Source organism: Erinaceus europaeus, chromosome 11, assembly GCF_950295315.1.
Source record: "Erinaceus europaeus chromosome 11, mEriEur2.1, whole genome shotgun sequence".
In the NCBI taxonomy this organism is placed as follows: domain Eukaryota; kingdom Metazoa; phylum Chordata; class Mammalia; order Eulipotyphla; family Erinaceidae; genus Erinaceus; species Erinaceus europaeus.
Window position 1 is genome coordinate 50,889,370 of NC_080172.1, and position 15,401 is coordinate 50,904,770.

General features: G+C 55.0%; 1 protein-coding gene across 4 annotated transcripts in view; it reads left to right on the forward strand.

Moving 5' to 3' along the window:
* Positions 1-15,401, forward strand: part of NTRK1 (neurotrophic receptor tyrosine kinase 1) — a 33,016-nt gene that overhangs the window by 13,041 nt on the left and 4,574 nt on the right. For 3 of the 4 annotated variants that reach the window (XM_060201639.1, XM_060201640.1, XM_060201641.1), the window contains exons 3-15: positions 3,692-3,766; positions 3,955-4,026; positions 6,168-6,236; positions 6,652-6,797; positions 6,969-7,111; positions 10,118-10,250; positions 11,552-11,878; positions 12,241-12,258; positions 12,352-12,407; positions 12,652-12,754; positions 13,273-13,419; positions 13,637-13,767; positions 13,860-14,032. In XM_060201639.1, the coding sequence (XP_060057622.1) occupies positions 3,692-3,766; positions 3,955-4,026; positions 6,168-6,236; positions 6,652-6,797; positions 6,969-7,111; positions 10,118-10,250; positions 11,552-11,878; positions 12,241-12,258; positions 12,352-12,407; positions 12,652-12,754; positions 13,273-13,419; positions 13,637-13,767; positions 13,860-14,032 (1,593 nt within the window). Of the gene's footprint in view, positions 1-585; positions 797-3,691; positions 3,767-3,954; positions 4,027-6,167; positions 6,237-6,651; positions 6,798-6,968; positions 7,112-10,117; positions 10,251-11,551; positions 11,879-12,240; positions 12,259-12,351; positions 12,408-12,651; positions 12,755-13,272; positions 13,420-13,636; positions 13,768-13,859; positions 14,033-15,401 lie in introns of those variants that run through there. The other variant, XM_060201638.1, reaches the window with a different exon arrangement.

Below are 15,401 nucleotides of genomic sequence, written 5' to 3' on the forward strand. Positions count from 1 at the left end.
GCATCTCGGCGCCTCAGCCTCCAGTTTCGGGGCTTTTAGGGGCGAACCCCTCCTTTTTCCCACCTCTGCTGCGTTTTCTTTCCCCAGCTTCTGCGTTTGACGAGTTTTTTTTGGGGGGGAGGGGAGGTGTTCTTCTCCCTCACCTTCCTAGAGTTTGGGGAGTGTTTCAGTCACTTGGCCAGGTGACACTGCACACTTTTTCAGTCCCGCGCACAGCAAGGAGGCTTCTGAGATCCGGGTGCTGGCTAGGATGACCTGGACGTTCACCCTCCTCCCAGGCCCCTACTTTAGCCTCCATCCCTCCCCCTCCAGGCAGTTGCTTTGGGCTGGCCTGGACCATCTCCACTTGGTTCCCCCATCCACCCTCGCAGATGCCCCCAGGTGGGCCGCGGGGCGCCTCCGCGTTTCAGGGCCGGGGGAGACTTGGGGGAGAAGCTGGCTCGGGGGTGGGGTGCGGGCGGGGCGGGGCGGGGCTGGCTCCGCCCTTTCCTGGCCGCAGGCCTTTAACACCGCCCCGCGCACATGTCGGGGGAGGCCAGCGGCGCCGCGGAGCGAGCGCACAGACGGCGGCCTGGCCAGCACTGGCGGGGGGCGCCGCCGCGATGCTGCGAGGCGGCCGGCGGGTGCCCGCGGCGGGGCCAGGCAGCCTGCTGGCCTGGCTGGTGCTGGTCTCTATGGGCACCGCGCCCTGCCCCGACGCCTGCTGCCCTCACGGCCCCTCGGGGCTGCGCTGCACCCGCGCGGATGCCCTGCATCGCTTCCCCAACCTGCCGGGCCTGGAGAGCACCGTGGAGATGTGAGTGTCCGGCGGAAGAGGGGGCGCGGGGCCAGGCTGGCAGAGCGCAGCCCTGAGGGCGCGGACTGGCCACCTGCTCCCGGGGCTCGGAGGGGCGGGCGCGGCGGGCGGCTGCCCCGCGCTGCCTGGGGCTGTACGGGCTGTGCTCCGTGCCCGGTCCTGCGCTCCCGGCTCACTGCCTAGGGCTGGGGCAGCTGGAGTTCGCCCTGGGAAAGCCCGGGAGCGCCCAGCCACTCAAAAGCCACTTTTTGAAACCCTGCCTGGACCCTAAGCTTTTCCTGGTGGAGGGGGTGGTCACCTGCGGAGAGCTCCCCTTCTGTCTGGTATCCTGGGCTCTGGCCCTCTTTTCCAGGGGGATGTGATCCTCACTCCCTGCCCTGTCATAAGCCCGCAATACCGCCCCTCCCCCAAATTAGGAAATGAATGTTGCAGGAGGAATCTTAGCTTGGTTGAATTCCCTTTTCCCATTCTGTCAATCCCTTCATCCCAGAATCTCCTGAGTTTGATATAGGAGTTGAAGGCACTCCTGGGTTCTCTCCCTCATTTCCCTTTCCACCCTTGCCCTCCCTCACCAGGCAGGGTCCTTGTCCCCCCCCCCCCTCCAGCACACACACTTCAGAGCCCAGGTCTGGGTGTATCTCCAGCGTTTTGCAGTATGCCAACATCCTGCAGTAAATGGTCACAAAATCCTCAAGTACCTTTTAGCAGCTGGTGAAACCTACGGGAATGTTCTGTAATAACTGGCTTAGAGGTACTAAGCCAGTGGCAGCACACGGCTCCAGCTGGAAAAGGCTTAAGCATCTTGTATATCCAGCAAAATTTCTAGAAAGGGGGGAAGGAACTGCTGGAAAATCCTTCTCTGGTGGTCCAGGACTTAGATGGAGGACAGGTGCCCTGGTTTTAGGCAGTTGCAGGCTGGAAACTACTGAGGCAGGGGCCATTGGCGCCTGCAAGTGACTCGAGCAGCTGGCAGAAATTGGCACTGAGTTGCTCAGATATCTCATGGCAATTAACGGGAAGGTACTCAGTTCAAAGGGCCCCAGGGAGGCTAGGAGAAGATATGGCCTTGTCAGGTCCTAGGTCTCTTGGTGATGGGAGGGGGCATGAGATGCAGGCTACTACCCTCAGTTTCTCTACTCACTACGCTGGCTTCCAACCCCTAAGCCCAAGCATTGGGAGCTACCCCGTCCCCGCAACCCTCTGCTGTCCTCTTGGTCCCCAAGTCTCTTCCAAACACCAAGTGGGTCCAGTCTTTGAGACAGAATTGTAGGGCAGGGGTAGGCAAGGGCCGGGGGCTCAGAAGTGTACAGGGGGGTGAGCTGAGCTGTCCCTCTGGGTGGGGCGGCAGCCTGACCCCCCCCCCCGCCCCACCCATGCCTGTACAGTATCTCCTTCCTCACCCGCAGAGCTAACGAGGAGATAATGGACTCAAACAGACAGATTGATTAGGAATACAAACGAATGAGGCGGCTCTCAGTACTCGGTCCACAGCTCACACACGCAGCCACCACCTTCTCTCCCCTTCTCAGGCTCCCTAGAGCCCCAAATCCTCCAGACAGGACTGGGCAGGGTATGTGTGCATGTGGGCAGAATAGGTACCCCAAGGAGGTCTCAGGGGACTGAGGAGCAGGTAGCTGGCTTTCTTGCTGGGGCTGAGGCTGGGAGCACAAGGAGGAGAGAGGGCCCACTCAGGCTGATCCTGAGTCCCCAGTGAGTCAGAGGCTCTAGCATGAGAGAGAGAGACAGACAGACAGACAGACAGACAGACATGTCACTGCAAGGCAGCTCAGTTCTCAGGAACTCCCAGGCATGCCAGCCTCACAGATAGGCAGGGCCCTGGGCGTCAGCAGTCCCCCATCCTTCCTTCCTTCCTTCTTTCCCTGCTCTCTATTTTGCCTGCTCTGGCTCTCTGGCCTTATCTCTGTTTCTCCGTCTCCCTTCCCTTATCTGCTTTTCTCTTTGCTTGACTCTTTGTCATCCTTCTCCTGTCAGTTTCTCTTTTTCTAGTCTCAAGTTCGCTCTCTTGCTCTTTGTTTTTATGCCCCCCCCAAGTCTTCCCGCATCTCTTGCTGTAACTCAGTAAGCCTGGGCCTCCCCACCCCTGCTCCATTGCCCTTTTGTGGGTCTTCCTGGGGGGAAGGTGGTATGGGGTTGTCCCTTGATGACAGCCTCTGTGCCTCTCCTTGTTCTGATAAAAAGATGTGTGTGTGTGTGGCGGGGGTGGGGTGGGGTGGGAAGGTAGTAATCACGGAGACAGTGAGGGGAGGGCCTGCAGCTTTGAAGAGGAGAAGATGTGTGTGTATGTGTGTAGTGATAGAAAGGAGAGAGAGAGAATGAGTGAGCACTGGGGCAGCAGCACCTAAGGGGTTTGTGGGGAGCATGTGTTGCACCAGGCTCCCTCTATGCTGGGTGGGGTTGTGACACTGAAAGTTGGGCCTGGGGTGGAAGCTGGTGCCCAGCCTGGCCCCTCAACACTTAGCATGAACAGGTGGACCCACGTCTACCAGCAGGATGCCAAGCTGAGGGCAGATTAGTGTGTGTGTGTGTGTGTGTGTGTGTCCACATTGTCATAGTGAATTCATGTGTACACTGGAGCTATCTGTGAGTCTGTGTGTAGCACGCACACCCATGTGTGCACATGCTTGTGGTGTACATGAGGAGACAGACCCCTGTGTCTGCTCATGCCTGCATGTACACATTCCATATGAGTGTGCATGCATGATGGCCTGGAGATGTAGGCATGGCTGTCACATGGAAGTGTGCACCTGCTTGTGTGTGTGTGTGCATGTGTATATGTGCAAACCACTTGCACACTGCACACACATGCACACATGTGGTTGTGAGGAAGGAAGGCAGGCTGGGGACTCGAGTGTGACTCTTGCACTTTCCCCACAGCTACATTGAGAACCAGCGGTACCTGCAGCGCCTGGAGCCGAGTGACCTGCAGGGCCTGGGGGAGCTGAGGAACCTGTGAGGGGGGACCTGTGTGGGAGTGGGGCTCAACCCAAGGCCTGGAGGAACTTGAGTGGGGGGGGGCTCAGGGTCTACTGGCTGAAGATACTGGGAGGGGTGGGGAGTGCCAGGGGCTGGTGTGGGCAGGGAGGTCACAGTCTAGGATGGCTGATGTGGAGAGCTGACCCTGCTGTACCCCTTCCCAGCACCATCGTGAAGAGTGGCCTCAGCTTCGTGGCTCCAGATGCCTTCCATTTTACCCCTCGGCTGCGTCGCCTGTGAGTGACTGGGGCCTGCCGGGCAGGGTGGGACAACAGACATGGGTGGCTAATGGGCTGGCCCTCTCTGGGGACCAGCTTGGTCAGGGAAGCCAGCTTTCCCACCCCCCTGGTGCTCCCTCCTGTCTCTTCCAGGGCTGCTGCCCACCCACCCAGCATCCCCAGCTACCAGGGCCTTGCTGTGACCATCCCATGCTTCTTGTGGCAGAGCTGCCTCTCAAAGGAGGTTATCCCTAGGGCTCAGAGACCCCTCAGGCCAATGAAAGTAAGGATAGGAACATGATCCAGATTTGAGCAGGGACTCTCTCCTACCCATTTCCTGGTTCCAGGAACAGCCAGGACCTGGATATCAAATATGCCACTTTCACTCACCACCATTTATTCCTGAGTCACAGTTGTCCCTCCTTGAGAGGTTAGGAGGATAGGGAGGACAGGGGGACAGGTCCGAAGGAGAGGCTGTGGGGGACCCCAGCCAGAACCCCCTTCAGCTCCTAACTTCTCACTACATGTAGGAAGAGAGGTGGGAGGGCGCTGTGTCCTCCAAATTCACAGCGTTGGGCTGGGATTCCAAACACCATTGCTGCAATAGTAAGAAATGAGGTGATGGGGGGTCGGGCGGTGGCACAGCAGGTTAAGCGCACGTGGCGCAAAGCGCAAGGACCCGCAAGGATCCCGGTTCGAGCCCCCAGCTCCCCACCAGCTCCCCACCTGCAGGGGAGTCGCTTCACAGGTGGTGAAGCAGGTCTGCAGGTGTCTATCTTTCTCTCCCCCTCTCTGTCTTCCCCTCCTCTCTCTATTTCTCTCTGTCCTATCCAACAACAGTGACATCAGTTACCACAATAATGTTAAACAACAAGGGCAACAAAAGGGAAAAATAAAAAATAAAATAAAATAAATAAATGAGGTGATGGGGGCCGGGCAGTAGCGCAGCAGGTTAAGCACACGTGGCACAAAGCGCATGGAACGGCACAAGGATCCCGGTTTGAGCCCTCGGCTCCCCACCTGAGGGGAGTCCCTTCACAGGCGGTGAAGCAGGTCTGTAGGCGTCTATCTTTCTCTCCCCCTCTCTGTCTTCCCCTCCCCTCTCGATTTCTCTTTGTCCTATCCAACAACAATGACAACAATAATAGTAACAACACCTATAAACAATAAGGGCAACAAAAGGGGGGAAATGGCCTCCAGGAGTGGTGTATTCATGGTACAGGTACCAAGCTCCAGCGATAACCCTGGAGGAAAAAAAAAAAAAAAGAAATGAGGTGACATTACACCAGGGACTGCATGTGGGGGCCTCCAGTGGACAATGTATTCTCAGGGACACCTGACAATACTGTCTTCTCAGAATCCCCCCCCCCCCCCCCCCCGCCCCGGGCTCCCCCTGCTAGTAGGGGCATGTCACACCTGTCCAGTGAGTGAAGGCTGTGAGAATCAGAGAAGTGATAATTGGGGACAGAGGTCACCCAGCAGTGAGGGGAAGAATGAGTGCCCACACCCAGCTTTGCCTGACAATGGAGTGGGTGGATTGTTTTGACCTCTTCATTTTCTGCCCTGCCAACCCAGAACCCACAAACTGCAGACCTGATGGGAAGGAGAGGGGTCCTGATGGAAGTGGGGACAGGGCTCAAGGTCAGCATCAGGGCAAAAGGCACAAAAGACAGGAGCTTCTAATCTGGACCCCTGGAGCTGTCTCCACTGAGCCTGCTCTGCACGTCCAGGCCTGGGGCAACTCCTCACCCACTTTGCTTAGTCCCCTGGGAAGACTTTGGGATCCTTGTCATCCAGTAGGGGGTAAGGGAGTGTGGAAGCTTCTTCCCCCTTCCTCCACTGGGTCCCTTTTGTGGGTGGGGAGCACAGATGGAGCCCCCTCCCTCAGCTGGGGCCTCAGCACTTTGCCAGCTGGAGCCAGTGGGGGAGGGGTAGCGGCTGCTTCCTCAGACCCCCCCCTCCACCCTGGGTCGGTGGAGGGGGTTAAGTGGGGTTAACCCTTATAGTCTCAGGTTGAAGAGTGCGACTCAGTCTGCCTCCATGGCCTGCAGCTGCTTCTGGTGGCCTGACTGGGAGGGCAGCCAGCTGTCACTTCCCTCCAGGCTCCTCCCCTCATCACCCTAGGAGGTGCTCAGGGGTCTCCCCACCTCACCCCGCAGGAACCTCTCCTCCAATGCACTGGAGTCCCTGTCCTGGAAAGCTGTGCAAGGCCTTTCCTTACAGGAGCTGTGAGTGGGGTCAGGGGAGGTGGGTGATACTGTGGGCTGGCAGTCTGTATGGAGCTGGAAGGCTGTGAGGGGTGCCTAGGTGCTGAGACCAATGGCTCTGCATGCCTGTGACCTACCTCCAATCCCCAAAAGAGACTACCTTTCCTAGAGGGGTCACTGGCCTGGGTTATGGTGCAGGCAGGGGTAGCTGGGTCCTCAGAGCCTGTGCCTACACATGTCCTCACAGTGCTTGCAAGGCCAGCTGGGGCCAGCGGGGCCACTCCAGGAGGCTTCTGGGCCATTTCTCCCTTGGTCTCCACACTCAGCATCCTCACTTGGCATGTCCCTCTGGCAACACACCATCCCTACCCTGCCCTCCACCTGCACACCCCTGCCGACCTCCTCCCCACCCTCCTGGTGTCCCCACACCCACCAGGGTGCTGTCGGGGAACCCTCTGCACTGTTCCTGTGCCCTGCTCTGGCTGCAGCGTTGGCAAGAGGAAGGACTGGGTGGCCTGCGCCAGCAGAAGCTGCCTTGTTTGGAGCAGGGGGCCCTGGCCCGCACCTCTAACACCAGTTGTGGTAGGCACTGAGGGTTTCAGGGGTGCCAACCAGGGCTGGGGGTGGGGTGCAAGCCCTAGAGGGATGCTAGAGAACAGACACCAGTGGGAGTAGGAGTGGGGGAGAAGGTACATACCCTTGGATGAGGGGTTTGAGGCTGTTCCTTGCATGAACCCCTGCGCATTCCACCAGGCCTGCCCACACTGAGGATCCTGATGACTAACACCTCAGTGGACGTGGGCGATGACGTGTGGCTGCAGTGCCAGGTGGAAGGGCAGGACCTGCAGCAGGCCGGCTGGACTGTGGCTGAGCTAGAGGAGTCAGCCATTGTGAAGGTGAGCTCTCTCCTCCACCCTGCCCCAGAAGTCAACCTGGGGTGTGATCTCTGTGACCCTGCACCCAGGACAAATTTGGAGTTGGGGGAAGGGGGAATTTGTTGTGTTTTCCGGTGGCTTCTAGAAGCTATCTCCTCTGGGCTGTGATGAGCATCTTAGTAAAGGAAGCACTGGGCTGGCTCCATCTCTGTCCCTAATCCATTCTTGGAAATGACTTTTGGAAAAATCCCCCACTCTGCCTGCACTTTGCTTTTCTTATCTCTGAACTGAAGAGGTGAACACAATGGCCTTCCGATGTCCTGCCTGCCTCAGGGCACGCTCTGGCCTCTCTCTTCTCTGTCACTCATCTCTGGCCTCCAGCTCAAACTGGAGTTGGGTAGCCAGGAGCAGCTGCAGCTAGTTGGAGACCTAGATGAGGAGGTCAGCAGAGCCAACAGTGGGCTGAGCCCATCCAAAGCAGATTATCCCTGGGCAGTCACACTGGGTTCAGCCTCTGGAGCCGGGGGTGTGGTATTCACTCTGGAGGGCTTCATTTTAGGGAGAGCCACCCACCCTGGAATTTCCGGAAGCCCCTGGAAGGGTAATGAAAGAGGAATAGAGAGCTGAGCTGGGGGGGGGGGTTCTAGGCATGGTGGAAGGACCACTTGTCACCTTTCCCACTGGGAACCACACCTAGAATGAGTAATGAGAAGGGGACAGGGTAGAGGTGAGCCCTGGGTCACGGCCATTTGCAGAGAGACCTCTGGTTAGGGAAATTCCAGGTTCATGCTTTTCTTTCTGGGAAATGCATATCTGTTTTCTAAAAACCTCCTCTAGAAAAGTCACTATTTTGGGGGTCTATGGAGGGGAGGAAAGTTCTAGTCATTCCAGGAGAGAAAAGGGCTCAGAGCATCTCCAAGGGATGAGTTGGTGGCATGTTGCTATACTCCAGGGTGATCTGGAGGAGAAGGGACAACCCAGAGCAGCTCAGGGCAGGGCAGGGCAGGACAGGATCTTCCTTTGAAGTGGCTACAAGTCCAAGTTGCAGAAGAGGCAGGAAAGCTTATCTGGAATATTTGGTTTTTGCTGCTGGGCTTTTGTGTGTGCATAATTCTACCACTCCCAGTAGACACTCCCCCCGCCCCGCCCCACACCACCACCACCAGTAGTAGAGAGAGAAAAAGAAAGAGGAGAGACACCTCAGTCCTACTCCACTGCCTGTGAAGCTTCCACTGTGCATGGCGCTTTCATATGGTGCTGCGGACTCGAACCTATGTCCTCGTCTTTGGTAAAGCCAGGTGAGCTGTCTCCCAGCCTGCTCTTGTGGAATCTTTGGACTCATGTATTCTAATGGAAGCCTGGGGAAAGTTCACTTCCTTCAGCCCTTCCTCAAGTTATTCCACACTTGTGAAATTCCTAGGTAAATAAGGTTGGTGTGCCTTTTATTTATTGCTATTTACATTTACCATTTTAACGAAAATAGTTTCCTGAAATGTCAGGAGATCCTTTTGTTTATCTCTTTAACTTACAAAAGGAGAAAACCATGGCCCATACAATAGGGAATGATTGTCATCGAGTATCCACATGTCTGTGGTTTTTGTTAGGAAGAGAATTTGAACCTGGTTCTGTGCTGATGACTCAGAATGGGGTCACTTGGTTTCTCTGTCTTCAGTTGCCAGAGCAGGTCCTGGTACCTCAGCTCCTGACGACTGCCCTGTTATTTGAGTCATCTGTGTTTCGGCCCTTCCTTGGGATGGGCCTTGGTTTGTTAGACTGACTTGTGTATAAGGCAGGAATGAGGAGGTGGCCAGGGTCTCCTTGTTCTCAAAGGAGCTGTGTATGAATCTGGCATTTGGAATTCACAGAATGTATTTAGCTGTCACTGGTTATGTTCTAATTTTTTTTTTTTTTTTTTTTAACCAGAGCACTGCTCAGCTTTGGCTTATGGTGGTGTGGGGGAATCGAACCTGGGACTTTGGAGCCTCGGGGATGAGAGTCTCTTTGTATAACCATGATGCTATCTACCCCCACTGTTCTATAATTTTTAAATTTAATTTTATAATTATTGCCACCAGGGTTATCACGGGGTCTCGGTGCCTGCGCTACGAGTCTACTGCTCCCAGCAGTCGTTTTCTTCTTCTTCCTTTTCTTCCTCCTCCTTCCTTCCTTCTCTTCTTCTTCCTCCTCCTCCTGTTCTTTTTCATTTACTAGGACAGAGAAATTGAGAGGGAAGGAGGAGCTAGAAAGGAAGGAGCACCTGCAGCACTTGTTTCACTGCTCATGAAACGTCCTCCCTGTAGGTGGGGCCAGGGGCTTGAACCTGGGTCCTTGCACATGATAATGTATATGCTAAATGGGGTATGCCAGTGATTTAAAAAATATTTACTTATTTATTCCCTTTTGTTGCCCTTGTTTTTTTTTTAATTGTTGTGATTTTTTTTTAACTAGAGCACTGCACAGTTCTCACTTATGGTGGTGCTGGGGATTGAACTTGGGACTTCAGAACATAAGGCATGAACGCTTTTGCATAACCATTATACATGAGTGGTCCAGGAGCTACTCCAGCAAGTGCTGCTGAGCCATCCTCAGTTTTTTTTTTTTTTTTCTTTCATCATTCTGGTACATGTGCTGCTGGGGGATCAAACTCGGGACCTCATGTTTGAGAGTCCAAAGCTTTACTACTGCGCCACCTCCTGGACCACCTATCCTCAGTTCTGAGCATAGGGCTAGCGTGCCTGAGGCCCCAGAGCTCCCAAGTTCAATCCCTGATACCTCCATAGGCCAGAGCTGAGCAGTGAAGTGGTGTCTCTCGCATAAAAATAAATCAGTCTTTAAGGGAACCATTCTCAGCTACACTTTCATCCATACTCCTGTCTTCCCTCCCCTCCCAGTCCAGTCTCTTCTCTGCTCCATATGGAGTCAGAGGGGCTCCCCAGAGATACCTCCACCCCCTACACAGAACCCCATCCCCTCAACCCCCAGCCAGCTGAGGCACTTCCTGACCATCCCTTCTCTCCCCTGACTCAGCAATCTGGAGCTCTGCCGTCTTTGCAGCTGACCCTGGCCAATGTCACCAGTGACCTCAACAGGAAGAACGTGACCTGCTGGGCAGAGAACGACGTGGGCCGGACTGAAGTCTCCGTCCAGGTCAACGTCTCCTGTGCGTCCCCATCGCTGTTGCTGTACCACTACCTACCCCCCCCCCCCCCCCCGGGGTTGAGAGAGGGATGGGTTATAGTTTCACAGCTGCTCCCTCCCAGCTGCTTCCAGATTCCCATGAAAACATGATCCTTTGGGGGAAGTCCTGGGGGCTTGTCAAGGCCAGAGGGATAGAGATAGATTTCCTTCTGGACCCTTGCCTGCTCCAGCTACCTGAGGCCCTCCACGCCAGCTGCCCCGCTTTCTCTGCTCTGTGGTACTTCAAGCCTGCCCCCTCCATGCCCCCTTCCCAGCTCCTCTCACTCAGGCTGGCTGCCTAACCGCTCTAGATCTACCAAGGAATCAAGTCAAATCTGCCACATTATATGACTTTCTTGTTTTATTTTGAAAAGTACACTCCATGTGCATCAAGCAGGCACACTTGAAGTCGTAGTTACTCTTACCAGAACTTCTTCTTTTTTAAAAAATATGTATTTAATTAATGAAAGAGATAAAGAGAGTGAGAAAGAGAGAGAGACCAGAGCACTGCTAAGCTCTGGCTTACGGTGATTGATCCTGGGACCTCATAGTTTTAGGCATGAAACTCGTTTGCATAACTTTTATGCTGTCTCTCAGCCCAGACCCATCTCTTCTTTCAGTTTGTTTTTTTTTTTAACTGTGTCCAAGCTTTTGTGCTTGTTTGATACTTAGGCCCCCGTCCCACTTTTTTTTTTAAAGTTCAATGACATAATTTTCCTTCCCAGGGACTGGGTGTTGGTGCACCTGGTAGAACACACACAATTAAATTTCCTACCCAGAGATCCCAAATCTTATGACTTTCATAAGCTAGCACTCTGCTTCTCTGGGGGCAGTTATATGTCAACTTTAGGCCTGAGACTGAACTTCATAAGTATCTGAGATTTTTAAAAATTATTTATTTATTGGATTGAGACAGAGGGAATCGGGAGGGAAGGGGAATATGATAGATAGATAGGTAGATAGATAGAAACGGACCTGCAGCATTGTTTCACTGCTTGTGAAGCTTTTCCCCCTACAGGTGGGGACCTGGGGCTTAAACTTGGGTCCTTGTGCTTTATGACATGTGCACCATCGCCTGACCTTAGTATCAAAGTTCTGTACATGTGGTTTATCTAAGAGGTACTGTCAACTGCCTTCAAAATCTCTCCTATTGTTGCTCTGAGCCTGCAAAGCCGCTTCTTTTAGGCCAGTCACCTGATGACTCATGGCCCCAGCCCCACCCGGCAGTCAGTCCAGCAGCTCCCAGCCCTTCCGTGTCCCCTGACTCTCATCCTCTGTCCCCAGTCCCGGCCAGCGTCCAGCTTCATGACCCAGTGGAGCTGCATCACTGGTGCATCCCCTTCTCGGTGGATGGGCAGCCGGCGCCCTCCCTGCACTGGCTCTTCAATGGCTCAGTGCTAAATGAGACTGGCTTCATCTTCACCGAGTTCCTGGAGCCGGCTGCCAACGAGACTGTGCGGCACGGCTGCCTGCGCCTCAACCAGCCCACCCACGTCAACAACGGCAACTACACGCTGCTCGCTGCCAACCCCTCGGGCCACGCCGCTGCCTGGGTCCTGGCTGCCTTCATGGACAACCCCTTCGAGTTCAACCCAGAGGACCCCATCCCTGGTGCGCTCCGTCCCTGTCCCTGGGAGCCACCCAGGGCAAGACCGGTGTCTGGGGGGCCTAGCTTGCTTCCTGATCCTGACCTCTCCCCCCCAGAAGCTGAGCCACCTATCCTGGACAGAAAGGGGCCTGGAGCCCTGGTGCCCCCACCTTCCCAGGCCCCAGTCCTGCCCCTGGACTGTCACTTATGGATGGGTTGGGGAGGGGGCGCTGGTGGGGCACCCTCGCCCTGAAGGAATAGGGCCACCTCCTTTTATCCCCTGAGGTCTAGGGTGCCTTCTATTCATGCTGAACCCCAGCAGAGAAGGGGTCTCACTGCTCTGCTCCCTGTCTGACCATTCTCTCTCCTCCCTCCTCCCCTGCAGTGTCCTTCTCTCCAGTGGGTGAGTAGCCCAGCTGACTGAGGATATGAGGTCAGCGCAGACCAGGGTGGGAAGTGCGTGCCCAGGCCCACTGTCCTGTCCGTGTCCCCACAGACACCAACAGCACATCTGGAGACCCTGTAGAGAAGAAAGATGAGACACCTTTTGGGGTGAGTGTGGGAAAGATTTGGGAGAATCAAAGTGAGGGGCTCTGCATGGTCCTCACTCCCAGCTCTGTCACCCACCCTTCCAGTTGTGGTTTTGCCCCCCCCCCTCGGGGTGGGGCAGAGAGGGAGTAACACTGGGGACCAGGTTCTAAGCTCTGGGTAGGTGGCAACATCATGCCCTGGTGGTGATGGTGATGGGGTGGGAGGGGTCTGAGGGCAGATCCAGCTCTGAACACTCTGCCCCCAGGTCTCCGTGGCTGTGGGTCTGGCTGTCTTTGCCTGCCTCTTCCTGTCTTCTCTCTTCCTTGTGCTCAACAAATGTGGGCGGAGGAACAAGTTTGGAATCAACCGTGAGTGGGGGCTACAGTGGCACTGTCTGTTTGTCCATCCTACTGGCCTGCTTCCTTCCTTCCTGACTGTGCTCTGTACTGGGGTGCTATATGTGAACCTGGAGCACTGGGGAGCATGCATACATTTTAGGGTGTCTAAGCCCCCCCCCCAAGGCTGTGGGGTGAATGTGATAGCAGCAAAGGGGTAGTTTCAGAGGCAGCAGCTACTAATTGGTGGCTGGATTGTAGTCAAATGCTAAGTGGGTCTGGGAGGTCTAAGCTCTGCAGGAGGGGGGCAGTGGGGGAGTTCTCTGGGGGCCCTGGGGGCCGTGGGTTGGACAGGAGCCAGACAGAGAGAGGCCGCAGTGCCTCCCCTTCCCCCGCCTACTGTCTTGCTCCCTCTCTCCTCTGTTCCTTCCTCCTCTGCTCCCTCTCTCCTCTGTTCCTTCCTCCTCGCAAATTCCAGGCGAGCATCTCTGGGCACCTACAACGTATATACTGGGGCTGTGACCCTTCCCTGTGGCTGTGTCTCCTCCCAGGTCCTGCTGTGCTGGCCCCAGAGGATGGACTGGCTATGTCCTTGCACTTCATGACATTAGGGGGAAGCTCCTTGAGCCCCACTGAGGGCAAAGGTTCAGGACTCCAGGGCCACATCATCGAGAACCCACAGTACTTCAGTGATGCCTGTGAGCGGCTATCATGGGTTAGGATGGGGGCCAGTCTGTGTATGTATGTGGTGTGTCACTGTGCTGCCACCTTGCTCATCCCCCTGGTCCCTACCTCCCCTGGCCATACCATGTCATGGGGCTTGGCAATACAGCCCACTCTCAGGCCCCTTCCCCCCTCGGGTGGCCCTGCCCCCCAAGGTCAGCCCTGATCTGAGCCTGCAAGCCCCTCTCCCAGGCGTTCATCACATCAAGCGCCGGGACATCGTACTTAAGTGGGAGCTGGGCGAGGGAGCCTTTGGCAAGGTCTTCCTGGCTGAGTGCCACCACCTGCTACCCCAACAGGACAAGATGCTGGTGGCTGTCAAGGTGAACCCTGTGGTCTCAGCTCAGGCTGGGGGTGAGGGTGCCCAGGTCTGCACAGCCTCATTGGGTGCTGTCCCTATCCCCACCCTCTCCAGGCACTGAAGGAGGTGTCTGAGAGTGCGCGGCAGGACTTCCAACGGGAGGCCGAGCTGCTGACCATGCTGCAGCACCAACACATCGTCCGCTTTTTCGGTGTCTGCACTGAGGGCCGTCCACTGCTCATGGTCTTCGAGTACATGCGGCACGGTGACCTCAACCGCTTCCTTCGGTATGACTGCCTTCTCGGGGCTCCATGTGTCGTGTCCACCCCCCGCTGCCACGCTGCTGCTGCTTGTCTGAAAAGAAAGGGGACACCAAGAAGGAGCATAAAACACTGTTCCTTTCCCCAAGAAGCCTGGGGATAGGACCTAGAGATGGGAGGAGGCAGATGTTTTAGGGTGGTGGTGGTGGAGACAGGCAAAGGACAGTGTGACTGTGGTTGGGGTTGGGGGGGGCTGTCTCTGTAGAGATCAGGGGTCCACCTTGAAGGTGGTGAGATTGAGGGATGTGTGCATGCTGTGGAGGTGACAGCTTAGGTGGCTACAGCAGCACCACACACATTGTGCTTCAAACACTGTGCTTATACCAGTACGTTACAACTCACTTTTTAAAAATGTATTTATTAATTCATGAGAGAGAGGAGAGAGAAGACCAGAGCATCACTCTGGTCCATGCAATGACTGGGATCCATGCTGGGACCTCATGCTTGAGAGTCCAGTGGTCTAGCCACTATGTACAATCCATTCTTTTAAAAAATATATTTATTTATTTATTCCCTTTTTGTTGCCCTTGTTATAGTTATTACTGTTGTTGAGAAATGGAGAGAGATGAGGAAGACAGACAGGGGGAAAGAAAGACAGACACCTGCAGACCTGCTTCACCGCCTGTGAAGCGACTCCCCTGCAGGTGGGGAGCTGGGGGTTTGAACCGGGATCCTTAGGCCGGTCTTTGTGCTTTGCGCTACGTGCGCTTAACCCGCTGCGCTACCGCCCGACTCCCCGTACAATCCATTCTTATGGAGATGTGTGGCTTATGGAGATTTAGTGGTATAAAAACACATCTGTGTACTTATTTGGTACAGTGTCAAAGCACATGTGACAATTTATACTTGAAGGGAATAACAGGAAAATTCACACTTTCCATTGTAGATGGAGCATTTCAGATATGGTTACTGGTTTTCCTGATAATACCAAGAAATGAGCCCATTTTATTTCCTTTCTTCCTTTTTTATTTTTTTAAGTTAGAGATAGAGGACTGTATGTGGGGGGGCTTCCCTCAATGCAGTGGGGCTGGGATCTAATCTAGGTCATGAGCATGGCAAAGCATTGCAGTATCCAAGTGAGCTGTTTTGCTCACCCAAGAAATAGCCCATTTCAGATATGAGACTTGAAGAGGTTAGGTGACCTTCCAGGACAGGTGGCAGTAGCAGACTCAGGGGAAATGTGACTACAGGCAGAGCCTTGCTCTCAACTAAACTGTAATGGCTTCATCTCCCTCATTGAAGCCTTTTCCAGTGATGGTGGTCGGGAGGGATGGGGAAGAGAGGGCAGACTTGGAGTCAGTTGCATCAAGCTCAGTACCAAGTAATTTTCCTCTCT